At 40.8% G+C, this 27,701-nt stretch overlaps 1 protein-coding gene across 2 annotated transcripts in view; it reads left to right on the top strand.

Moving 5' to 3' along the window:
- EXT2 (exostosin glycosyltransferase 2) overlaps window positions 1-27,701 on the top strand; it is an 85,638-nt gene that overhangs the window by 22,633 nt on the left and 35,304 nt on the right. For both annotated transcript variants that reach the window (XM_029582929.1, XM_029582928.1), the window contains exons 7-8: window positions 2,077-2,170; window positions 22,980-23,111. In XM_029582929.1, the coding sequence (XP_029438789.1) occupies window positions 2,077-2,170; window positions 22,980-23,111 (226 nt within the window). The remainder of the gene's footprint in view (window positions 1-2,076; window positions 2,171-22,979; window positions 23,112-27,701) is intronic.

The raw sequence follows: 27,701 nt of genomic DNA, 5'->3' as shown, positions 1-27,701 counted from the left end.
CTGCACGAGTACATTTTCCAAGTTCACCATGATTTCTTTCAGTTCTTTCAAATTATTACTGTTAAATACACCTTCTAGCATGGATAGCTCCTCAACAGCCTCTTTACTTTACTGGATTTGATAAATTGTTTCAATAAAATAAATCATAGCAACTTCAAAAAAACCTGCAAATGCAATACAAATAAAAACAAATGAAAAGCTAAATTAAACTGAAAGATACAAACAGAAATTAATAATTAAGACAGTTAAATAATAAGAACAATTAAGATAATAACAATTACAAAAGATAAAATCAATAAAATTGATAATTAAGGTTACAAAACTTTGGAAATGAAAAACCTTAAGACCTTTTTAAAATTTTGCAAACTCACTCTCCAATCTTGGGGATAAAGGAATTGAGTTCCATAAAGATGGCGCTATGAAAGAGAAACTTAGTTCTCTGGTTCTTTCAAAGTGAATATTTTTATGAGCAAGCGTTTTCAGGAGATGTGCATAGGAACTGAGAGAGGATTTAGTGCCCCAGTGGAGAGCTTTCAAAGTAAACCCTGAAGCAAAGAATGAATTTAGACTTTCTGCTATTATCTTGCCTCCCCTAAGTGCCCCTTAACGATGCTGATGTATTTAAAAAACATTTTAGCATGAGTTTTGGCCTCTCTGCCCAGCTTCTTTTCAAATTCTCTTTTTGCCTGCCTTCTCAGTATTTAACATCTAACTTGCCAGTGCTTATGCTTTTTCCTAATTTTTTTGGATGGATCCTTCTCTCTGTTGGGAAAATTGACCATGTAGACCTTCTCTCTGTTTTTATCTTTTAACGAGTTATTAATCCAGGTTAGGAGATTGCCTCCTATCACTTGACTTTGTAATTTCCTTAGGTGTTTCTCATGTGTAGAATTCCATGTGACTTCCTCTGCTGAAACCGTGTTGGCTTTTTCCTCTTAAGCCAGGCCTAGCTATATTTATTTTCAATATTTATTACTTGCAAGTTACAAACAACGTACATAAAAACAAAAATTCCGTTTCTTCCAGTTTGCCAAGCACTGATGTCAGGCTTACTGATCTATAGCTTCCTGGACCACCCTGGAGCCCTTTTGTAAAACATTGGCATTACAGTGGCAGGTTTTAATAATTATTGCAGATCTGCAGTTTCATATTTGAATTCTTTCGGACCTCTAGGGTGAATACCCTCAAGTCCTGGGAATGAGGAGTTTGTTCTAACGCAGTCTCCATTAGTGATTTCCTCGCAGTCCTAGGATAAGGAAAGAATTCCTTTCATGTTTCTGCCATGGCTTTGTCTTCTCCGAGTGCTCATCTAATAGTCCCTCACAGGCTTTTTGCTTCTGAAATACTTTTTTTGGCCTTCCTTATTGATTGATTTGTTTTTCTATACGATGTTCATCGTACATATCGCACCGGTTTACAGTGTAACAGAGGAGTCTATTAGCGTAGACTTCTTGTTTAACAAAGGAACAGTGAACATTTTTGACATTTTATATTGAACTTTGTAACCTTTTGTATCTTAATATTTTAAGTCTACTTTGACCATGCCCTATGCACTTCCTGTTCCCATTTGAACTTTCTTTCCAGTTTGTAAAAGTTGCTTTTTGGCTTTAATAACCTCTTTTCCAGCACTATTTAGCCCTGCTGGCAGCCGTTTGCTCTTCCTTTGACCTTTTTTAATGCATAGAATAGATTTTGTCTGGGTTTCCAAGATGGTATTTTTAAGCAGTCTCCATGCTGCATGCAGATTTTTAACATTTTTCTTCCTGACTAGTTTTCTCATTTTATCAGTTGGATGCTACTGCTGCAGTTCTACTACTGATCAGTCTGTTTTAATGTTTGTTTAAATGTATTTATACTATCCCAGAAAGAAAGCTGGGTTCGCAGTTAGGTATTTTCCAGTGCCCATAAATGTATTCTTTCAGCAGTGGAAGCTTCTTAAATGGTTAATGGGACAGACAAAACCTCTTTGCTACCCTAATGTTATGGGTTAAGCAGGACGTTTCTGTGTTTGAGGCTGGCATTATTGTACTCCTGCAGCTTTATATTTCTCTTGTGTGTTTCTTGCTTGCCGTTTAGGGCTTCTGTGGTAATACCCGAGGACAAAATGCTGGAAATGTACGGCATTCTGCAGGGCATCCCCCAGAGCCAAATCGAGGAGCTGCAGCGACAGGTAAGGGGGGCTCGCCGCCTCGGGCTTGCTTTAAAGATCGCTTTGTTTGTCCACATAAGGGTGTGTATGTGTGTGTGTGTGTGTGTGTACGCGTGCGTTTGGGGGATGTGTTGGAAGCTTGGGAAAAGATGGAATTTACAGTATTTGGCTTCTATCGTGTGAAACGCTTGCACTAAAATCTTTTACTAATTAATTGGGCATTTCTATAAAGGGCCTTATAAATCATTCTAAAAACATCAGCCACTTGGAGGCTTTTTATGTGTGTGTTTCTCCCTGAGGCATATGGTTTCCCCAGATGTAGCGAGCTGGAGAAGAAGGCGCAGGGACTGAACTCATTAATTCCCCATTACGCCTAGCTGTGGGTGCAGAACAGATACCACCAGCCCCCTATGAGGCCAGAATACGAACCATCCGTGATGTCAAACAGGAGACCCAAAACCATTTATCTCCTGTGCTGCCGCACACAGTCTTACCACTGAGCAACGTCCCTGCTCCAGCCAGATGCTTTTATTCCCCAGCAAACAGCTGGAGGGTCAAATGCCACAGGGCCTTCACCTGAATTGGTTTTGCCATCGGCCATGCCTTCCTGAAACCCAGGGAAAGAAAGACCAAGCGGCCCATCCAGTCTGCCCAGCTGTGACCACCTGCAAGATGCCTCTCCTTATCCTCCTCAGTCCTCCAGCCCCCAGCGTTGGGGCCAGGAGGGAGGCTGAGGAGCAGATTTCTGCAGTCGTCATCGTCGTAGCTTTACCTGAGTAAAGTTGCTAAAGTGTCTTGCTTCACATTCAGTTTTTTCCATTTAACATTTTTTGACTTGTAAGCTTAAGACATTTTGTTTTCTTGGTCAGGCCTTCTCAGGTTTGCAGCGGCTATGCTTCTTCTCTTTCTGTCCATAGCCTCTGTATCATCCCTAAGTTCGCCACTCATCCCTGCTGTTTGTTTTATTTATTTATTTAAAAAATATTTATGAAATGCCCTATTGCTCAGAGTGATGTGCAAAAATTAATACACAATACAAAAACATAAAATATTAAAAATAACAGCACTTAAAAGAACATGGAAAATAAACTAGTAGAAGGGTGGAGTTTTGTTTTGTTTTTTTAACAATTCTTAATGCAGTAGGAGAGGATTAGTTCCAAATTGGGGAAAAATGTAAAAAGTGCATGACTAGTTATATGTAATGTGGATCCTCCTGTTGTGAGAAGCGTGGGCTTAAAGGAGTTGATTGGATTAGCTAGGAGGGTTCTGAATCGCTGAGGTCTCTGAGAGACATTGTACAAGGATTGCACAGACCTGGGCTTTCTTAAATAGGTTTATTGGAATCTGTCTCCCCCCCGGGCTCTCACGTGCGTGAATTTCAGCACATCTTATGACATTGCAAGTTTGGCACAGCTGGGAGATAACAGATTAATTGGATGTGTCTTGAAATGGAAGTAAGTGACTGATGAAGATGTTAGCACCCGAAGGCAGCCTCTCCGGCATGGGGATCTAGGATTCAAGCCGTAGTTCATAGTAGCTGAACATTTTCCCAGACTGGGCATGCACTGAGAATACCAAGTGAATCATCTTCCCAGATTACACCAGATTACACTTTCAGGGACCTGCTTGTTGAACCAGGAAAGTAAATGTTCACATTTATTTAAAAAAAAAAAAACAGCACAAAACAAAACAAACCATATTTGGCTTATTTCTTTCTTTGTCCTATGGTTTCTGTGCGGTTGCAGTAATTGCCAGCAGAGGTCTCTCTTGTCTGCACTGGTTGTTGCTGAGGTTGGGAGCTTCGGCTCGATTCGTGGCTCTGTGATCGCCCATCACAAAATCTAAGTTAGATCTTAATGTTTGTGCCCTGCTGCTGCAGCACTGGATCCTACTGAAAGCAGCTGGGGGGTGCACAGCACTAAGCCAGGGGGAGGAGAGGACCCTTCATTAAGATGGTGTCCCCCACAAGTACTGAGGGATGCAGTTCACGTGAGCTGACGCTTGGCATTTTAACTTTCTGCTCCAAATTTCTTTCTCTTGAAGTCGATGGGACATCATGGAGATAGCAATTTCCTGGCTGTCCACGTTGGGATGAAAGCCCCAGGTACTGTTTCCTTGAACGCTCTGCACCAGGTTTCAAAGAGAGAATCCACATGTACTTGCTGTAGGTCTGAAATACCTGCGGAAATCTGCACCCAAGAGCTTTGGGAAGAGGCATGTGTAGACTTGAAAATACAATCTGTGTGGGGTGTTGTGCCCCCGGGAATGCCTCTCCTAAATGGGTCTAAAGCTGTGCGCACTGTTTCACGCAGAAAAAGACCCACGTGGGCCATCAGCACTGCCTAGAAAATTGTTTAGTGTGGTAACTGCTACTCTGTGCATGTCACACCAATTAATACAGGTTACCCATTTCCATCCTGCCTTCTCAATTCCATGACCATTCCTTTTTCCAGGAGGAAATATTGCTTAATGTTCCTGAGTCTACCCTCTTGGAGCTTCATATTATGTTCCCTTGTTCCACAGCTTTCGTTCCACTGGATCCCTGTGCATCATCAATATTATTTATTTATTTATTTATCAGGTTTTATATACAGTCATTCAGCTTCATTATAAAAGCATCATAACCGTGTACAAACATGGGAAGGTTACAAACATATTAATATGACTGTTAACAATGAGAGACATCCGTTTCCAAAGTTTTTAACTTGAACTAGCACTACGGATTGCACTAAGGGGTGCACAAAGGGACGTGCCCCTTTGTTGCGCCCCATTGGCGCGCGACGCACAGCGCACAACGCCTGGTGGTATGGCACCGTTTAACGGTCCGGCGCTGTCTTCGATTGGGGGGGGGGGCAGGTCTCCCGATCAGGGCTCTCTCCAACTATTTGAAAGTGTATCTCCCCTGTCTCTCCTCTCCTACAGTCTTATCTCACGAGTCTTTTGGTGCAGACCCCACAGCATTTTGGTTGCCTTTTTCTGGAGTGGGTTTGGAAATTGCGCTTTGAAACAGAACGTTTTGGGGCGCTGAGGCCAGCTCCTTTGTAACTGCTCACATTCTCTGTTCACCCCTCACACACAGGCATTGCATGGGCTTAGGCGCATGGCACTTCCATGCAGGAAACTTAAGCAGCTGAAGAGGTCTTTGAAAGCGCTTTTCTGTTTTTAGGGTTTGTATTGGTGTCGTGGCGAGAACAGCCTCAGATGTACAGCACGCTGAAACTGTTCAAGCCGTTTTTGCTGGGGAAGGTCTACAGAGTGGAGGGAGGTGCATGGGTCTTGTTTGCAGTTCTCAGAATAGGGGAGCTAAAGGAATTTTGTTTGAGGCGCTGGCTTCAGAGTGTGATGCTTTGCTTTCCAGATGATACTCAGGAGTGAAATCAAATCATGGACCCCAAACTCGCATCACTTTGAAAGTCTTAATCAGTTAGTTTCCTATTCACATTCAGTTTTGACCCCTGCAGCTGGTGGTATACAGTAGCATCTGGATTTTTCACTCTTGATTGGGGGCACCTTGCCACCCACCACAGGTCCTCTTGGACCCTGAGGGCTGGGGGTCCTGACAGGTAGAACAGTGCTAGCAGTCCCTGGCTTTTTGGGCTTTAGAAATTTATTTATTTATTTATTTATTTATTTCAGATTTTTATATACCGGCATTCGAGACAGCAGTCACATCGTGCTGGTTCACATAAAACAGGGGTGCATAGTAAACATAACTATAACAATGGTGTTGAAAATGTACAACGAGATGCCCTTAACACTAACCTTTTGGACTTGACCCCTCCATGTACTGTTGAGATGAGGAGGGTACAAGAAACATCGACAGCAATGTGCGTCCAAAAATCTCTGACCTGCTGACCGGGAATGCTGAGAGGTGATTTGTCAGAATAGAAATCTGTAAAATCCATAGGAGTGTTTGAACTGCAAGGAGGCTATTTTATGTGCTCCTTTGAATTGATTCTGGCCCTTATCAGTCTGCTGACAGCTATATGAGGCTGCAGAGAAGAAACAGCCAGCGTGTGACATGTTCCTTACTCCTCAGGCGAGTGCAGCAGTTCGGGAGGAAAGAAACGCCCGGCCACTTCAAGTTTCTGACTTCACTGCCTGCGCTTCTGCAAGTTGGCACCAGTTTTAAAAGGGGGAATATTCCTGCACTTTGAAAATTACTCTGGGGACAAAGTTGCAATAAAAACCTTTTCGGTCACTAACGCAGTGTGCGAGCAATGTCTCAGCTTGCGATGTGAAAATAACCCGGGTGCAATAAATGTGTAACCTGCATTGCGGAAAAATACCTATGCGATGCGGTACCAGGAAAATTACCCCAACCACGTGGCCTTTTCTTTTTTTATTGTGGGCACTATTTCCGCGACACTTACACCATTTTGATGAATCTAAGTCTGTGCATTATTCCACCATGCCCCCCTCCGGACCCCTATTTCCGGCTGTGGAACCCCAGGTATATTTTTATCTGGATTAAGGGTGGGCTTGAATAGCTTTGGCAGATGAATGAAATGAAGTCATCCTGCCATAGGGCAAAAGGCTATAGAAAATGTCCAAGGTGCATTTCATTCATATAACCTCAGTGGCTCTGTGCAGCCGTAGGGGAATTGACTGCAGCTAACTTGCCCTTCCACACATACCTTGTAGGGAAGACTGTGCTGGTGTAATAGGAAGAGATGCAGCACTTTAGGACCTGCATTCTGCCCTGACTCGTGTGTGTGCTTCCAGAGGGGACCAGAAAGAGCATCGCACTACTTCTATCCCCTTGTGATGTCGAGGAGGAGAGTTACCGATTGCACCAGAAGGCTCAGGTGGTAGATATTCCCTGTTTACCTGATGAAAAGCAGGAGTCCTAAGCCCCGTCTTCTCTGCTCATCTTGCTCTTACTAGATTTCCCGCTGCGTAGCTTGTCTGTCGTCAGTGATTTAAAGATGCAGCTTCTCCTTCCTGCACTGAATTAAGCAGTTCCAGGTTATCAGACTTGTGGATGATTAAAAAGCTTATGAAGTGTTTCATTCTGTCCGTTGGAATAAAATGACCCATATGGTTTGGTTTTGGAGTATGTAGCATGGCAGCCTGTGTTGGCAGACCTGGCTCACTAATGGAGAAGATTTTGGGGGTTTTTAAATAGGCATCAGCTAGCAGGTTTCCTCCACCCTCCCCCAACAGACTTCCTGGGTCTCATCCTTTGAGGAGCTTTATCCTCCCAGCCACTTGTGGCATGAGAAACTAATCCTGACTTAATCCACCGAGAGAGGTTTCATGGAACCCAGGGACTTTCATAAATGTCATTCAGTGACAAGCTTTTCCCCTTATCAGCTTTCTGGGACAGTAGACTTTTTTTTTTTTTTAACTCTTCTTCTCTGAGGGATCTGTTGCTGCAGACAGCACTAGAAAGGAAAAGTGATTACCTGGAAGATTGTCAAGGGTAACTAGGTGAGTTGCACAATCCCTAGCATTTTACTGGCCACACGTTTTCCAGGCATTTAGCAAAAGCATTTAAATCTTCCTGCCCTGCCACCTTCTCCATCTTTTCCCTAGTAATGGGTAGGTAACTTAGCTGGCCTAAACCTAGCATATACAGCAGGGTACAAGATGATCTCCACACTCCCCACCTGACTTCTGAATGGAGTGCAGTCATACTCTAGGTATCGGTGCGTAGAAGCTCACAGTGCAAGCCAAGTTGCTAAATTCATCAGAATCTAGTCAGTAAAGACTTTTGGAGTGCAGGAGTTCTGCTGGCTTTTCGAGTTCTCTTAACTGCTGTTCCTGAGGACCAGACTTCAGATTACATATGGTTTATGCAAATTTCTCTCTGTATAGATCCATTTTGTGGAAATGTATCTCAAACATATTTATAGCCTGCCCTCCATAGTTTTGAGTGGGGTACTGCAAAGATACTCATATTAAAACATTATCCATAACATACATTATCTTAAAACAACATTATCCATAACAAACATCATCTTAAAACATCATACATAACAAACATCATACATAACAAACATCATCTTAAAACAACATTATACATAACAAACATCATCTTAAAACAACATTATACATAACAAACATCGTCTTAAAACAACATTATACATAACAAACATCGTCTTAAAACAACATTATACATAACAAGCATCATCTTAAAACAACATGCATTTCAATTATATTGGCACTCAAGGGCCTATTATCTGACAATGACTGTGCTGACTGACATCCACTGTACATGCTGAGATCTCATACTTTATATTTATATAAAGTACCTTTATATATATACCTTTCAAACTTTACTCCTCTAACAGACCAACTAGAGACATTTACAAAGGCACTCTTAATGTTCCACCCACTAAAGCTACACACCTCGCTACGACCAAAGACAGAGCCTTTTCGACAGCAGGCCCTTCCATCTGGAATAGTATCCCATCAAACCTCAGACTGGAGCCATGCCTATTAACTTTCAGGAAAAATCTTAAAACCTGGCTCTTTCTCCGCTGGCCTTCTTTCTTACCCAGTCTGTCACTCCGTTTCTCAAAGAAAAAAAAAAAAATAAATGGACTCTTAGACTTCAGATTAAAGCACCGTTCTTAAGTTTGTAACTTGTACACTCTACGGTAAAATTACTTTACTGGCCTTTTCTTCTTTCCAGCTTGTTGCAAGCTTCCAAGTTCTCGCCCCCTGTTGATTGTAACTTTGACTTATTCCTGCTTTGGTTATCTTTCGTTTACGTGAATTTGTTACTCTAGTTTTTTCCCTTTGTTAAACTGTAAACCGATCCGATATGGTAATCTACTATGAAGGTCGGTATATAAAATTGTTAAATAAATCAATAAATAAATAAATATTTAGTCGTAAATGAAAAGGAGAATTTTATCTAGTAATATGAGCTATCACAAGCTGTAACAACAATTAGGGCATGCAACTTGGGAAGGGTCTTAATTTTACATAGGGTGTTTTGTTGCCAGAGGGGGACACAAACTGTGACTGGGGCATCTTTATTAGCCAAAAATGAAAAACAGCCAAAACAGTTTCCTTAGATGCCTGAAATGAGCTGTTTGTTCTGTTTAATTAGCAGAAGTGTTCTTTTGTGTATCTCTTCCCTACTCAAGTTTAGGTAAACTTTTGTGCTGCCAGCAATAACCCTGGCTGCCTGTGGAACTGTAGAAGAAGGAGGATCCTGTTGCAGTAGTTGACACAAGTTGCAAATAGATCTATTTATTTGGCTGGCTGCAGATTTCACTTTTCCAAAGCATCTTCTTGAGATGCCTAAGCATCAGGGAGGCAGAGATGGCTGCTTGCAGTCAGCAAATTGCCAGCCCAGCACAGTGGGACGTGCCAGCGCATGGAACGCAGAAAGCTGAGAGAGGTGTAAATGGATCTCAATTTATCTGCAGAGTGGGCTCTGCAAACATTGTTTTATTTGGTCAGTGGCTCCTGCTTTAGTAACCTCTCACCCCCGCAGCACTCAGGAGGTACTAGAGACCAGCCAGCTTTGCCTTTGAACTCTCCTTGGCTCCTGCTAGCTCAAAGCCTGGCAGTCAGGTTTTAGTGTTTAGCTTGGGACCTGGGCTCACGGCAGGGGTGCCTGCAGCAGGAAAGCTGATCTCTCCCTTGGAGCTCTGACGTATTTGAAGGCCATGCCTCAGGGACTTGTAACCCCTGGCTTTCTGTTTCAAGAGCTGTCCATCATTTGTCAAGAAACAGAGCTGGGAAGTGCCATGCAATGTTTGAAGATTTCTTGAAGGGTAGGACTTTCACCTCCTCTTCCACCAGTACTCAGAACTGGAGATTGTGGCAGGAAGCTTTTTCTTTTAATTTCACTTAGCATTGTTTAAATCACTGCTGATACTTGTAGGGAAAAGAGGTGGCTAGGTTGAGCGCAAAGACATACTTTTGTAGCTAATCGCTTTTCTCATGTTATTGATTGAGATTTGATTTACGTTTTACGTTTACATTTATTTAAATTTATCCTCACTCATCAGTAAAAATATCGAGGCAGAATACATAAAAATATACTTAGTTAAAAGAAACAAAATAATTACAGGTATAGCTAGGCCACTTCCCTCAGGGCCCAACGTGGTCTTAAAGAGGCGCACCCTGGACTAGGATGAGAAGCATCCTTTGGTTTTTTAGTGAAATTAATTTTTAATTTTTGGAAATGCTTTACGTAAACCGTTTTGATTAAACACAGTTTGTAAAGGCGGTATACAAACATTTTTAAATAAAATAAATAAATAGAAGCAAAGGGAAATTGCAGTAGTAGGGGAGAAGGCTAGAATCCTTCAGTTGCATTGCATTTATTTTGATTTTTTAAGGCTAATTCACTCCTTGGGGATCACGTAAGGTATTGGCTTCAAGCCTAGCTGGGAGAGAGCGTCTTAGTGGTCCCGTGTCCACAGTTCTGTTTGGGTTGTGGGTTGAGCTGTTCCTCCAGGACCTTTAGGAGATGATGAGAAATGAGAAAATCTGTTGGCCTAATTCCTAATTTTGCAAAAAATATTAGGAAGAATATTAACGGATAAATTAAAATATAACTGACTCCAGATCTGGTTGAATGCATGACATCTGGTGGGTGTGGGGCTTTGGTTATAACGTCATCATTGATATCTTTTAAATAAATTTCACTAGTGTGTGTTATAAGGTCAGAGTCCCAAGACCCAAGTTATCTTCCCCAAATTGATTCAGAAGAAGAATGGTTCACAGAAAAAGTTTAAATTATGCTGTGGTTTTATGCAGAATATCTGTAATAATTTGTCTGTGAATGCTAACATGCATAGCTCTGAATTTAAAATGAGAACTTGTCAGCTCAGTGTTCTGAGAAGTACATGAATTAATTAGTGACAATTTAGTGACAAAAAAAGTGACTGGCATGCCAGAGATCAGCTTGGGTCTATGACACTGTAGAAGGAAGAAAGTGCGGCAGATTAGACAGTCCTTGCCTTCTCTGATATTCTCTGTTTCTGTGTTACTAACCTCATAAATACTTAGTCAATGATAAAGTTTATCTGATGTGAAATGGGAAAATCATATTTTAAAGTCTTTTTTAAATACATTTCAATATTAAATATATAAATATTATGAGTAGGTCTCAGTATTATACATATAAGTACATGGAAAAACGACAGCTTTATATGAAATTTGACCTTTTGGACTCTGAAAAGTCTCCTTCCCTCTCTCTCTCTCCTATCGTGCCCCCCCTCACACTCACAAACTGTGAAATTACTTGAAGCTCTTCCCTTTGGCAGCTCATACTAACATTCCATCCTGGCTACATCAAAATGCTGGATATTCAGTTTTCTGGTCATTTTTTTTTACGCACCATGATCAATTCTTCCTGTGGGGACAATAATTTAATGCTGAAGAAGAAAAAATTTGACTTTTACCTGGCCATGGATCACTTTTCCACACAGAGTCTTTTGTCTGTCTAGGACTGGGCTTGGGGTTTGGGAACAGTCTAGGCTGTACATCAGTAGCTCCCATTGCTGCTAAATCTGAAGTTCCCTGTGCGTACCCAGATCAGTCCTGAATCCTGGGTTTTGCCTCCCTGCCAGCAGATGGAGACAGAGAGAGTCTCACTGACACTGCCACATAACCCAGTGTGCCACCTGCAGTCCCTCAGTATTTCTGTGTCTCCAGCAGTTCCCTGTACGTACCCAGATCAGTTCAGACTCCTGGGTTTTGCCTCCCTGCCAGCAGATGGAGACAGAGAGTCTCATGGACACGGTACATGACCCAGTGTGCCACCTGCAGTCCCTCAGTATTTCTCTGTCTCCAGCAATTCCCTGTATGTACCCAGATCAGTCCTGAATCCTGGGTTTTGCCTCCCTGCCAGCAGATGGAGACAGAGAGAGTCTCACTGACGCTGCCACATAACCTGAGGTGCCACCTGTAATCCCTCAGTATTTCTCTGTCTCCAGCAGATGGTGGAGGTGCAAAACCTGCAGTCTGAGACTTTTGGGGAGAAAAAAAGGAAAATTCAGTGAGAAGTTTTGATCTCTCAGAGATTGCCTCTCAGGGGGTTGGTAGGTCCTGGTGGGGCCATCCCCCCCTGGTTTTTGAGGCAGACGAGCAAGGGGTTGGGGACACTTTATTGCTCAGTCCTTTATTGCCTAGAGTTAAAAGCTGATGGTTCCAGTTTCTAAGGACAGATGGAGCCTGCTGTCATTCTTCACATTTCAGGGAAGTACTTTATTGTTCTTTGGCTTTGCGCTGGTTAAATTAGCAAAAAAAAAAAAAAAAAGCAGTTTGTGGTGCACTTTTCTTTTAGGTATGGACTCAAAAAGCAAAACGGAAGCCGATCCAAGATGGCTGTAGAGAGAACAGAAGAAACGAGATTGTTATAAGAAAACCTTTTCTTCTGACAATAATCGAGCCCTTCCCTCGTGGGCAGTAGCCCTGGGAGACTTGTCCTCTGTGTGAGAGAACAACACATCACCTATAGAGCAGGTCCTTGCTACAGGATCACTTTCTGCTACACCAGGGTAATGCTCTCCAACTGGGAGACTTTTCTGATCCAAGGCAGCACTGGGGCTGCCAGACTGGATTTTGGATTTGGCTACTATGTCCCTGAAGATCTCATCAATGTACCTCTGTCTGTCTCAGCTCCTGCAGGTCTGCCACTGTAGCCTCCAGTTATTGGACTCGTCCTCTCAGAGCCAGGAGCTCTTTACACTGGGTGCACACATACGATCTCTCACCGGCAGGTAAAAAAATCATACATGTGACACTCGATGGAAAAGACTGGACTACCTCCCTCTTGCTGCTGGACTGCTGCCTTCATCTTAATTTTATTGAGTTCCTAGTTAAGGTTAGGTTGCTAAAGGAGTTGGAATTAAGAGTACTTAAAATTTATAGGTGCGTTCACTAATTAATCTGTTAGTGACCTACAAGGGGATGATGAAACTCTCAATAAGGGCTGCTGCAATAGTATGATTTAGAAAAGAGCCTGATTGATTTTTACTGAGAAAGTGTCTCTTGCCTAAAAATCAAGGGATGAGCTAGAGTTGGGTAGGATGGAAAGGCAGACACTAGAATTAACTTCCTCTGGCTTGCTTATTATCTCAGAAACACACAAATTCTAAAGAATATATCCCACTATTAAACCTCTCTCCAAACTTTAAGTCCTAAAAAATTCCAAAGCTATACTTACCAATCTCTTCAACAACCATTAAGTTGATCTTCACTTAAAGGATTTGAGAGGTTTGAGATTCTACTGCAGTGGGGCCTCTGGAAGCAGGGGCAATGGAGTTTGAAACCTGGATCGCTCACTGTGACCTCTGGATTCCTCTCCCAGGGGATGCTGGGAGCAGTATGCAGATGAGCCTTCCGGTCCTCTTCTACTGCAAAGGGTGCGGGGCCTCTGGAAGCTGGGGCTGTGGAGGTCGAAACCTGGATTGCTCGCTGTGACCTCTGAAGTCCTCTCCCGAGGGATGCTGGGAGCAGTATGCAGATGAGCCTTCCGGTCCTCTTCTACTGCAAAGGGTGTGGGGCCTCTGGAAGCTGGGGCTGTGGAGGTCGAAACCTGGATTGCTTGCTGTGACCTTTGGAGTCCTCTCTTGGGGGATGCTGAAAGCAGTATGCGGTTGCTCAAAAAATATTTTTCCCATGCCCCCAACCCCTCATTCCTTCTCTCTCTGACTGTTGCCTTCCTTTGCAGATTTCTGTTCTCTAGTGATAACTTAAATTTCACAGTGTAGACTTAAAATACAAAAAAGCTCAGTGCTTGCACTCCCTGTCTTTATTTGCCAACCCAAGCCCTTACTGTAAACACGAGGTGAGTGAATACAGTGTGTATATATATGTATATATATATTTCTTTAAAGGTGCTTGAATTCTGAATGCTTATGAAAGATACAGACAGGGTCAGCTGAGGAGACTGAAGCCTTGACAATTGATATTACTGATCACCGTGTTCAGACCAAAGCTGCTACAACTATTTTCTCTGTGGGCAGTGCTGAAGCTGTAAATGATTCTCAGGGCATGTAAGCTAGAATGGAAAGGGTAAAACAGGCTGACCACTTCGGTTCCCATGGAAGCAGCGTCACCTTTTGGGGCTTGTAAAGCATTTTAAAGAATGCCCTTCCCAGTTTGCTCTCCACCCCATCCGTGAATGTTGCAGAAGCCTTTAAATCGTACAGCCTCATGGCGCCTGGCGAGAAGCATAAGGGGAGGGCCTCTTTATGGACAGTTAACTTTTAATGCTGCCTCTTTAAATCCAGGAGCGGGGTCAGTGATAGAAACTTGGCAAGCCTCCAGGGTGCCGCAGCACTGGTCTGGGTATTGCCTCAGGAATTTGTCTCCTAGCTCTCAGTTTTTCACAAACTAGAGTTAATTCTAAGATTTCCACTGAAATGTAATAAATTCCATGGCTGACTGCTAAATTAGAAAAAAAAAAATTATGCAACATATTGAAACAGACATATGGAATATGACAGCAGTACACTTCCCATTGCAGTGCCATAGATCCCATCTGATACCCAGTAAGAAGCCTCTGTGCTTGTGCTGTCTTGTTTCTAAAGAGATGGTAATCTCTCTGTGTTTCTCATTAACAAAAAACTGTTATTTCTAAGAACGCTAAGATTTTGCTTGAGTAAGTGTTTCCTGCTTCTAGATTGCTGATTTTAAGCGTGGTATCAGATGGTTTACGGATTTATCCAAATGTCGTGCGCCCCTAATTAATCAGTGCCTGTCACTGCTGAAAAGGTTTAAGTGCTGGTGCATGTTGTCCTATTAGCCTTTTGATTATTTGCACAGGAATACTTGTCATTGATACTTGTAGGATTTTATTTAATGATTGCATTGAGTGTTTTTTTTCCTTTTTATGTTGATGTAATTGTATAGTCTTTTAAATTATTGGTACTTTGATCAATTTACATGCTTTTATATACTGCACATACAGATAAAAGCTGATCAGAATGGTTTACAACATAAATACAATAAAAAATAACAGTTTAATATCAGTACATCCCTGTATATTATAAAGTCAGATTAGAAATTCTGGAAATTAATTTAAATGGGGGTGAACTCATAGAACAGAACAGAGATTGCCCCTGTCTAGGTCCCTGGTGCAACCTCACTTGGAATTCTGTGTACAGTTCTGGAGACCGCACCTTCAAAAGGATATAAACAAGATGGAGTCAGTCCAGAGGATGGCTATTAAAATAGTCAGTGGTCTTCATCATAAAAGCATATGGGGACAGACTTAAAGATCTAAACATGTATATCCTAGAGGAAAGGCGAGATAGGTGAGATATGATAGAGACATTTAAATATCTCCAAGGTTTCCATGCACAGGAGGTGAGCCTTTTTCAGTGGAAAGGAGGCTCTAGAACGAGGGGTCATGAAATGAGGTTGAAAGGGGGTAGACTCAGGAGTAATCTTAGGAAATACGTCTTTACTGAGAAGTGGTGGATGCATGGAAGGGCCTCCCAGTAGAGGAGGTGGAGACAAAACAGTATCTGAATTCAAGAAAGCATGGGATAAATATAGGGATCTATAAGGAAGTGATGAGAATTATGCTAAATTCATTGGATGGATGGGCAGACTTGGATGGGCTTTTTCTGCTGTTGTGTTTTTCTCTCTTTAAGTATGTAAACTGTCCATGATTGTTTTTTCTTTCACAGTTGCTCATTCAGAATGTGTGGGTGAGGGGAGAGCATCATGAGTAAACAGTGAGGGGCCAGGGCTTTTGCTTTGAGTTTGCTTTTTAATGACTTGATGAAGTATATCACCACTTGCTGTTGATAAGTAGCTAGTGTCACTCAAAGGTTTGTGACTGCTAAAGGGGAAGGCCATGCTTTTCTTCAAACTATATTACGGACTGCCCAGTCTCCCTCTGCTAATCCATTTGCAACATCATAATTTAATTTTGACAGTAAGAATACTACAACTAGTCTCCCAAAATTAAGCAGTCTCTGAGTTCATGACATTAATTTGATTGTAAAAAATACAATTAAAAACAAAAAAGCAAGCTATCCCTCCAATAAATTAAAGAAAATAAATACAAAACACAGGATATAGACAAAAATATTTTTTAAAGAAAACATGTGTAAAAAGAAATAAATAATGAGAAAACCAACCGAAGAACACAACATCAGAAGTAAATGGTATCACACAGTGTACATCCACTGCCTCTCGCCATGCAATGGGCCACAAGCATTTTCAGTTAAAACACCTGATATTTCGATCATCTGCCTGTCCCAGTATCACACGCTTTTATAAAGCTAAAAGCTCTTTTAACAAATAAAATCCCACATGTGTCACCCATCACTAGCAAATAAACCTAAACTACTCCAAATACACAAAATGTAAAAGAATAACTTATCTTATATACTCGGAGATGAACCTGAAAAATGTCCATTTTTGTTGACTCCATAGACACTCAAAATGCCAGACATGAGCCCATGTTTCGGCAGACTATACTAAATATATTATAAAATATATTTATAATACACAAAGAGTGGTTACAAAGAAGATCCATCTTGAAATGTTCTAAGGCTGTAAACCAGTGTAAAAATGGTGAAGGAACGCTCAATCATTCAAACCAAATGCATCATTTAAATATAAAACCTTTTAAACCTGTTCAATCAAAAAGGAGAGAGGAGGGGAAGCAAAACAAAACACAGACCTGAAAGAGAACTTTTCATCAGAAGAAAATATCAAGAGTAGTAAAAGACTATCATAGGCTTACTCAGAAGGGTACTATACCCAATTCTGCAGACAAGAAAGGAGGTTAAAAAGCCATGAGAGCTAACATTTCTCCCATTCGACTTCCTTATTGAGGCTGCCTGGATGAACCATGCCCAAATGGCAGATCCACCACTGTTCTTTACACAAAAGAATAGAATCAAGATCTCTCCCTCGAGAACCACCCTTTAAAGTATCCAAAACAGCAAAAGTGAAATTGGTAAAAGTTTGTCCCTTTTCTATACAGTGGGCTACCAGTGGAGCCTCCAAACAATGAAGTTTGATGGCACTGCGATGCTGCTCAATCATATGGGTGCGAACCAGATGCATGGTTTTCCCTATATAAATTAACAAAGAGGTGCCCCACATAATATAGACAACGCAGGAGGAGGAACAAGATGTCACAGATTTAAATGTGAAATGAGAGAGACAGTCCAAAGGTAAATTGTGACTACTAAAGGATTTCTCACACACACAGAGCAATTGCCACAGGGAAAGTGTCCAAAACTATCAGTGCCTGGCTAATCGATCTCTCAGGACTCACAGATTCTGAACTCACCACCATGTTCCAACCCCTTCTCAAAGCAAACACCGGCTTCTCTTGAAAAAGGGGCTGCAAACCCCAAACTTCCCAGTGTCACCTGCTAATGAGTTGGACCTTGTAGATGTATGGAGAATAAGGTAAAACACATACGGTATTAGAGACAGGTTTACGTGTGCGGGGTAATAAGATTAAATCTCTATTGACCCATCTAGCTCTCTTCTAGGCACGCCACATGACAGATGAAGGATATCCTCGTCTGAGAAACCTTAAACTCACGTCCTTGGCACACGCTTTAAAATCAATAAGATCTGACCACAAACTGCATAGTCTAAGAATCTGCCCTGTTGGCAAGTTGTCACGTAGATGGTTGTGGGTGACAACTGCGATAATGCAACAACGTGTTGTGGTCAGTAGGTTTCTTAAAGATTGAAAAACAAAAACCTTCAGAGGTGAGAGAGATCTTGATATCTAAACATCTGCACACCCCTGGATTTTTGCCCATACTTCTGGTAAGTATTCTGGGGGGCAGAGCTGCGGCAGGTAAGCCACCCCTGCTTCAGGTAGGGTGCAACTTCCTACATCTGTGCATGGCTTGGGCCCACCTGCAAATTGTAAAAGTAGATTTCTGCACACAATGCTGTAGAATTCTGCTCCTCTGGAGACTCTTCAGATTTGAACTAGTGAAGTTCTGTGGTAAAAAAACAGAAATCAGCAAAGGTTTGCGTAATGCCTTGTTTTGAGAGGATAAGGCTGTGGGAGATTTGCGGAAATTAGGGTATAGTGGGGAGAGAGGGGTTTTATTGGTTTTACATAGTGGAGATTGTTTTGTAATTCATTTTATAATGTTTTTATTATAACCTGGATTTCTGGATATGTAGTGGGAAATCAAGTTTAAATGATAGATAAATAAGCTTTGAAAATTGCCCTGTCTTTTGTTCTATGTGGAGGAGGCACCTTAGTGACTTTAGCTATACTGCCTTGCAAAAGTCTTCACACCCTTGTATGGTTTTCATATTCTGCTGGTTAAAAAATACAAATCAAAATGCATTAATGTAGGAGTTTGTTTTGCTGATAGACAACATACTCTATACCTTCATCGTATTCCAAATGTATTCCAAAAATATCAATTTGAAGCTTTTTAGTGGCGAGGCACAGCAAACCCTGTACATTGTTGCCTGTAACAGTAAGTGAAATAATGATATGCAATGTTCAATCCATCTTCTAACCTCGCTCTCCAGCCACAAGTCAAGGTTTATTGCAAGGAGATCACAGATCAGAAAAATAGGGACCCAAGATCACATTCTCAGAGAGCAGCTATTTGTCCCACTCTGCTCTTATCGACTTGAGGCTCAGGAAGTCAGATGAATGGCTTCTAGCTAGATTTTTGCTTGCTTTTGATGAGCAGGATCGTTTGTAATAAACTGCAGAGCAGCTTTCTTCAGCTGACAAGCTTTGATGCTTTGCCGTACTACTGTATGCAAGCCTTCCTGCGATACTGCAGGAGTCCCCTTGACGTTGTTAAATAGCATATTGGATAATTTTTCTTGTTTGAAACTCTGAGTTCTTTCCTCTGGCATCAAGAATTTAGCTTTTATGCTCTGCCAGTGCTGCTGAGAAGTTCTTTCTTCCTCTTGTCTTTTCTCCTTCGTTCTCTTGCTGACACGTATGCACGCTCTTGTGGCTTGGTGCTGAGCCACAGAAGCTATGAATTAAAATGCCTTTTGAACAGTGTGAGGTGTTAGAGGCCCTGCTGATACAGTGAACTTCAGGAAGGTTGCCACATTTATTTATTTATTTTTATTTATTTAGCATTTTTTTATATACCGAGGTATAGCAGAGTTGCCTTCACTCCGGTTTACATACAGAAACAACATGTTACATAGAACAATGTATGAAGATTACAATTTAAAATTAACGATAGTAAATACAACAGGAGAATGTATAACGAATGTATAGCTCAAGGTACTTGAGTTATGACTGTTGGGTTCTTGACCAGAATGGAAGACTTAAGAATTTGCATAAAGGTTGTCAAATGCTTTAGTTGTTAAAATGTTTATAGGCTGCATTATCTGCAGTTCTGTGTGGCTTACAAAAGAACATAACATAGATAAAAACAAGACAACATCACAACAAAACTACCTAGTTATAGCAGCTACAGCAAGCCTCAGCAATTTTTCCTTACATTACCAAAAAGCTTGGCTAAAACATAGGCTTTTGGTTTCTTTCTGAAGGTTATTCTAGAACATTAGACCCACAAGTACAGACGGCCAATATCTAGATTGAGCGGTTAGGAGATCCAATAAACCCGGGACCGCAGACCTTGCACTTCTCTCTGGCAGGTAAATTCTTAGCAAGGAGCTGATGCCCAGAGGGCCATCATTGCCCAGTGCTTTGGGGGTTAAGATTAGTATTTTTAAAATTACCGTATCCTCCACTTGACGGTAGCCAGCATAACACGCACAAAACAGAAGTTACGCGATCAAACCAAGATGAGTTCAGAATTACCTGCGAGCCCTTGGAACAGAAGATGACAAATTCAGGTAAATTGAATTGCAGTAATATAGCCCGGTCAGAACTCAAGATTGGAGAATTGTACGGACAGCATTGAACTCTAAAAATGGTTTTAAGTTATAAAGTATTCACAACTTAAAAAATTATCTTCACACAAGCAGTTTAACAAGCGCTTTAAAGGCTAAGCCCTGATCAAAAATGATTGCAAAGCACAGTCACAATTGGCATTGAACAACGCTCAAACTGTTGACTGGATTGAATGAGAGATGAATTTCTGGAAAAGTGGGGCTAGGCGTGGTCTAGTGAACCTGTGTTTGGAGGGGATGCAGCATGCTGTGTGTGCCAGACAATGAAGTGGACTTGTTGCTGCATTCTGAATATAAATTTATTAGAGATAAGTGCTGCATGTCTAGTGTTTGTTCTAATCAAGCAATAAAGAAATACATCACAAATATACAAAAATAGGGTGCTGGATTCTTTAATAATATTAGATGTGTGCATTTTTTTATACTTGCTCTATATTGTGTGTGTGTGAAAAGATATATCTCACATAAATATAGCTTTATAATAATGTAAATAGAGTATTATGGGTCTCGTGTGTTTATAGATATACTGTATGTATATATCGTGTATATGCATATATATATATAAATATAGCTTTATAATGTAAATAGAGTATTTTGGGTCTCGTGTGTTTATAGATATACTGTATGTACATATCGTGTATATGCATATATATATATATATATATAAATATAGCTTTATAATAATGTAAATAGAGTATTTTGGGTCTCGTGTGTTTATAGATATACTGTATGTACATATCGTGTATATGCATATATATATATATATAAATATAGCTTTATAATAATGTAAATAGAGTATTATGGGTCTCGTGTGTTTATAGATATACTGTATGTACATATCGTGTATATGCATATATATATATAAATATAGCTTTATAATAATGTAAATAGAGTATTTTGGGTCTCGTGTGTTTATAGATATACTGTATGTATATATCGTGTATATGCATATATATATATATATATATATAAATATAGCTTTATAATAATGTAAATAGAGTATTTTGGGTCTCGTGTGTTTATAGATATACTGTATGTATATATCGTGTATATGCATATATATATATATATAAATATAGCTTTATAATAATGTAAATAGAGTATTTTGGGTCTCGTGTGTTTATAGATATACTGTATGTACATATCGTGTATATGCATATATATATATATATAAATATAGCTTTATAATAATGTAAATAGAGTATTTTGGGTCTCGTGTGTTTATAGATATACTGTATGTATATATCGTGTATATGCATATATATATATATAAATATAGCTTTATAATGTAAATAGAGTATTTTGGGTCTCGTGTGTTTATAGATATACTGTATGTATATATCGTGTATATGCATATATATATATATATATAAATATAGCTTTATAATAATGTAAATAGAGTATTTTGGGTCTCGTGTGTTTATAGATATACTGTATGTACATATCGTGTATATGCATATATATATATATATATATATAAATATAGCTTTATAATAATGTAAATAGAGTATTATGGGTCTCGTGTGTTTATAGATATACTGTATGTATATATCGTGTATATGCATATATATATATATAAATATAGCTTTATAATAATGTAAATAGAGTATTTTGGGTCTCGTGTGTTTATAGATATACTGTATGTACATATCGTGTATATGCATATATATATATATATATATAAATATAGCTTTATAATAATGTAAATAGAGTATTTTGGGTCTCGTGTGTTTATAGATATACTGTATGTACATATCATGTATATGCATATATATATAAATATAGCTTTATAATAATGTAAATAGAGTATTTTGGGTCTCGTGTGTTTATAGATATACTGTATGTACGTATCGTGTATATGCATATATATATATATAAATATAGCTTTATAATAATGTAAATAGAGTATTTTGGGTCTCGTGTGTTTATAGATATACTGTATGTACGTATCGTGTATATGCATATATATATATATATATAAATATAGCTTTATAATAATGTAAATAGAGTATTTTGGGTCTCGTGTGTTTATAGATATACTGTATGTATATATCGTGTATATGCATATATATATATAAATATAGCTTTATAATAATGTAAATAGAGTATTTTGGGTCTCGTGTGTTTATAGATATACTGTATGTACATATCGTGTATATGCATATATATATATATAAATATAGCTTTATAATAATGTAAATAGAGTATTTTGGGTCTCGTGTGTTTATAGATATACTGTATGTACATATCGTGTATATGTATATATATATAAATATAGCTTTATAATAATGTAAATAGAGTATTTTGGGTCTCGTGTGTTTATAGATATACTGTATGTACATATCGTGTATATGCATATATCGGCTGCAACTCATTGACAATTCCTAGGATAGATGGCTTCCACCTCCCCAGGCCAGGCCCCTCAGTTGTCCCTTACCTGCCAGGCCAGTGTCAGCACACTTCCTTCCTGCCCATCCATCCCACTGCTTCCCTTCAATCCTGTGGCTCTGACTTAAGAGCCAGATGCATGCTATGAATTGGAGGGCTAAACGTGTTATATAGAAACTGAAGGGAGATTGTTTTCATCTACGTTTTTCTCTCTTACCATGCCCCCACCTGCTTCACACACCACACAGTTCTGCCTTGCCATCTTTGCTCCCGGTGATGCTGATGAAGAGGGTATGGCACCTTCATATACCCTGCTATGAATTCCCAGCACTGGTGGACATCCACGCCATCGTCTTATTTCTGGATTCACAGAGAGAGAGGAAGGGGTGTTGCAGAGAAAGCTGCTAATTTTCATCTTTGCCTTCAGTGCAGTGTTCATGATGCACGTTGGATAGCAACCACCATGTATTTATTTTTGTAAAAAGGTGGAAGGTTGTCAGTTTCTGAGATTGTAATTTTGATCATTCTGCTGCGTCATCTTTTATCTGCTTTAGTTTTTCTGCTAAGGTGGGGCCATGTTTTTCTTTCCACTGAGCCATTGGGTGGTTTCTTCTTCTCATTGCAGGCCAGGTGGTTCTGGGAAGGCTACTTTCAATCCATGAAAACAATTGCTCTGGCCACTCTGCAGATCATCAATGATCGCATCTATCCCTATGCTGCCAAGTCATATGAAGAGTGGAATGACCCACCAGTCATCGTAAGTTTCTGCTATTTCCGTGTTGCATATATAATGAATAGTGAATAAATAAACATTAGCCAAGATTTTCCTTTCAGGAGCCTGGAGAATGTACGATCACCTTCGCTTTTTGTTTTACTGTTCAGAAAACATAGCAAGCAGGGTAGCGAGAAGGAATTATTTTTGTGGGATGATTCATGTAGCTGGGTTATCAATTCCTCCGTAACAAAAGGGGTTGGCTCATTCGTGCTTCAAGCTGGGGTCTAATCAGAGGCTGCGACTCACTGTGTGACTTTAGACAGATTATAACTTTGTGCTCCTCTGATAAACTTATTCTGGTTGGGTTTGATGTTGTCTCCAGTGCAAAGGGTTCCTAACAAGGGTGAAGGAGTAGCCAAGTGGTTAGAGCTGCGGGCTATGAACTAGGGAAGCTGCTGCTCCTTCTGACTGGGCAAGCCACCCTCGGGTGCAGACTTAGATTGTGAGCCCCCTGGGGACAGGGAAAGATCTCCGCTGCTTGAATGTGAAATTTAAAAAAAAACCAAGCCTAGGTTTGTAAATTGAACGCATGGACCTCACACACATGTAAACCCACTTTTTTAACTTTTTAGTTTTCTGGCAGTTGCATTGATAATAAAAACACCAAAAGGTTATGATGAGAGCAGTATAGCTGCAGGTGTACCTGGCCTTGGAAGGATTCATTTTGGGAGTATCTGAGAAAAGCTTTCTTAGGTGTTTGGCGTGCTGCCATCGATCCGCCATTGGGTGATGCAGGTAAAGGTTAAGGGGTCAGGCTGGGGAAAACTGCGGCACTTTCTCTTGCTTGATTCAGCTCCACTCGGTGTCTTGCTCTGGCACCTTTGGCTGAAGAGGTGGACAGGCGCTCTCTGCTGACGGGACACTAGGGCAGTACAGGATGCAATCCTATAAATCCGAGGGCATGAATTACATCCCTCCAAGGACTTGTGCACCTTTAATTTAGAGTGAGTATTCTTTGATATGAAATCTGGAATAGAGGGGAAAAGATGATAAATCAGGAGGGGCAGAACAGAGAAACTCTCTTTTTATTTTGTGCACAAAGGTTTTTATGCAAGTTTTTGACTGTTACCAAATAAATACCTTAGACAGAACTTGTACTATTGAAAAACAATGTGTGCACAAGCTTATTTGTGGGACTTTTGCAGATTTTTATTTTCTGGTAGGGGCATGCAGGTAAAAAAAATGTTTTCATCCAATTTCAGGGGGTTGTTTTTTTTTTCCTGGTTTTTCGTCTCATTTGTTTTGGCAAAAAAATTTGGAATCTTTCTAGGCTGCGATACTTATGGCTGCCCCCTGGCTCCATGTCCTAAGGAACAGGCTACATCCAGTCCTGGTTTTACCCTTAGGACATGGAGCCAGGGGGCAGTTTAGAAAGTGTCCCGTTTTCTCCAAGATCATTACGGCTGCTTGTCAGACTCAAGTAGAAGGAAATGAGATGGATCATTCACTGGGAGGTTTAGTGGTGGTACTGACAGTAAACTGCTGACCGATGCATCAAAGTGGCATTGTGCTCTGCCTTACAATTAGCTAACCTAGGCAACAGTGCCAGTTATAGCGGGTAGGTCTGCTGTCCCTATCAGAACTTCTTATGCTAATGGGATCCCACTCTGTTTATCGACTGAAAGTTTTGCAGGTATGTTTTCTGGATTGCAAAAATCCTCATCTTCTTAAAAATGTGTCCAAAGTGCATGTCTCTGTTTCCATTCAGCTTTTTTGGGTTGTAAACTGACATTTACAAGTATTCCATACATTTGCTCTGGGTACCAGATTTATTTATGCATTACTTCCGTTTATAAACCACCTATTTAAACAAAACGCTCTGGGCAGATACAGAGCATGCAATAAAAATATAACAGATTTAAAAACTTCATTAGCATAACAGAACAGTCTCAAAGCACATCAAGGTGATATGCAAACAGAAACCAGCAAACTTAATAATAGAATAAAACCTCATCACTGACCAGATGCATTAATCAAATATATCTCAAAATGAGGGTTGTCCTGTAAGTAATTTTACACTTGATCTTCCGGATTATTGATATGGGTACAACTTCCATAGAGACGTACAGACCGCTGCAGTATTGCTGCGCATTAAACGGGCGCTCGATCCTCCGCTCCCGGGCACCCAATTTAATATTTAAATCAGGTGCCACAAATTGTGCACCCCTAACGCCTCCTTGGCAGTGGGCACCCGGGACAGGTGGCCGTCAGCTGGTTAGGAAAACGGACGCTCAATTGAGCATCCATTTTCCTAACCTGACTGTCAGCACCTCCCCCCCAGACATTCTAATTTTTTAGTTCCTTCGACTTAATATCGCCACGATAGGCGTTAATTTTGGCAAATAAAAATGGATGGAGGGAGTAGATAATAGTCTCATCCACAAGCCTTTGCATATTACCTATGTGTGCGATTGGACACGCGTTTTTTATCGGGGGCTATGGACGCGCAGCCAGCGCACGGGATTGCGTCAGCCTGACAGAGCTTAGAATCTAAGTTTGAGCAACAGGATGTTAAGTGACTTAGTTTACGTCTCTCAGTGCACGCTTTTGGGCTTCCCGCGCCCATTCTTATGAGGTAAGTTTGTGACTGCCTGCATTGCTATTACGGGGATTTTGGATTGGTTTGCAAAGTGAAAGCATGCGCATAATTTACGTTGAAAATAATTCCCCCAAAACTCCCCACGCCCATTTCCAATTGCTAAGTTGTGCAACAGATTTTCCAGGAAAACGTAAAAGTATGCTGGGAATACCTTTACTCACTGCAGGGAAAAGTGAGCACATGGAGGTCCAGGGTAAGCAGTTTTCTAAAAGCTTTGCAAATTATCCTGTAACCCAACCCCGTCTTGGAGCACAGCTAGTCCTGTTTTCATATGATCTTGGAAATCTCGCAACCAGCCCCATGCACCCGGCTGTCAGGGCTCGTCACGGGAAGAGGCAGCCTCTCCAAGTTGCTGGCCAAGAGACAATATCTTGCCACAACGAGGCTGTGAGTTTTCAGTCTGAGAGCTCTCCGCCTTTCCTTTGCCAAACTACATCTGCGTTATGAGTTTGGGGCTACCTGCCACAGCATCTCCTGGGTCTGCTTTGACAGGAAGAAAACGGATCTTTCTGCTCATGGCTGATTTTTCAACACTCTGTCCCAGCAAATGATGGATGGTGACTCCCACTACCCCCTCCTCGCCGTTTCTTCTGAGAAAGGAGAGCAAGGAGCTAAATCATTGGGCCTAACCAGCTTTGCAAGCTTTTAAATAATAGGAAATGTTTTCTTCCCATTCAGGGCTCATTTCACAGTCCGCTCCTTTAATGCTGTTTTAATTGCACTACCACTGACTTAATTGCCTGAATTGTTTTCTTTTCTGTCTCGTAGAAGTTGTGAGACTTTCCCTTCCCCATATTTTCCCCATTTCTCAAATTATTGAGGCTTTGTTTGCCCAATTTCCTGCAGAACACAGGGTGAAAAGGTCTTAGACTGTAGACACAATCTGCAGCATGCGAAAGCGCTGAAAGGGCCTTTGGAAATGTTCCTCTTGGTGAAAGCGTTTAGCCCCGGCCGTCAGATTGTTAATGATTTTGAAGTGCTTGTTAATGAGCCTGGAAGTATTCCGGATCAGGCGTGAGGCACAGGACGTGACCCGTGTTCTGCCGTGCCTGGGCTGGTAACTGGCTTCATTCGCATTTCTGTCCAGGGCTAAGTGTGTGAAGGGGTTTTCTCTTGGCTCTGTTCCCAGCCTGACTATTCAGATCGTGGTTCACCTGACTCTGCCGCCATCGTCTTGCACGCACAGCGTTCTCCCCATGGACCTTTCTGCTGTAGGAAATGTGTTCATCTGTCAGCTTTATCGGGTATTTAGTATGGTCCTGTCGATTTAGCATGAAATTATTGGGGATTTTCTTCTTTCCCTTGCTTACTTCATCTTTTTGTTTTGCTGTTGTGGTCTGGGATCATAATTAAATATGCTCTGTCTGTTTTATAATAACTGAACAACTCGCAAGAGTTTTAGATCATGGTCTCCAATCCAGGTTCTTATGGCCTGGATTGGCCACTGTTGGAAACAGGATGCTGGGCTTGATGGACCCTTGGTCTGACCCACTATGGCATTTTCTTATGGTAGGGGGCTTTTGCTCACCTGTAATATTAAACACTTGAATTCTCATTTCTTATTCCTGTTTTGTTACAATGGAAGGAAAAAAAAGCAGCAAATGGGCATCTGATGACGTCGTATCACAGTTTCTGTGCTTTCCAGACCTTAGTCGTGTAGAAGTGGATGCAGAATCCACAAGACGCTCGCTTTCCTTTCCTCGTTGGCCTGGCACTTTCCTCTCTAGTGCCTCATGTTCCCAATCACTGACCAACTGCTCCTTCAGGCTACCTTTAAGCCCTCCACTATTTGTACAACAAGAAACATCTAATGGATTCAGATGCCACATCTTTGAAAAGCCAGATGAGACGTTATCGTTAATGATGACGTAATTAATTCTTTAGTGGAGACATGGTCTGTTTGCAGATGTACTGCCTGCAGTACGTTTCTGGGCTGTGCTTACAGAGTTCATATGTACTCAGTGATGGGGCTT

This window comes from Rhinatrema bivittatum, chromosome 17, assembly GCF_901001135.1.
Source record: "Rhinatrema bivittatum chromosome 17, aRhiBiv1.1, whole genome shotgun sequence".
Lineage (NCBI taxonomy): Eukaryota > Metazoa > Chordata > Amphibia > Gymnophiona > Rhinatrematidae > Rhinatrema > Rhinatrema bivittatum.
Note: the sequence above shows the minus strand (reverse complement) of the source record. Positions and strands in the feature narration are given on the sequence as shown.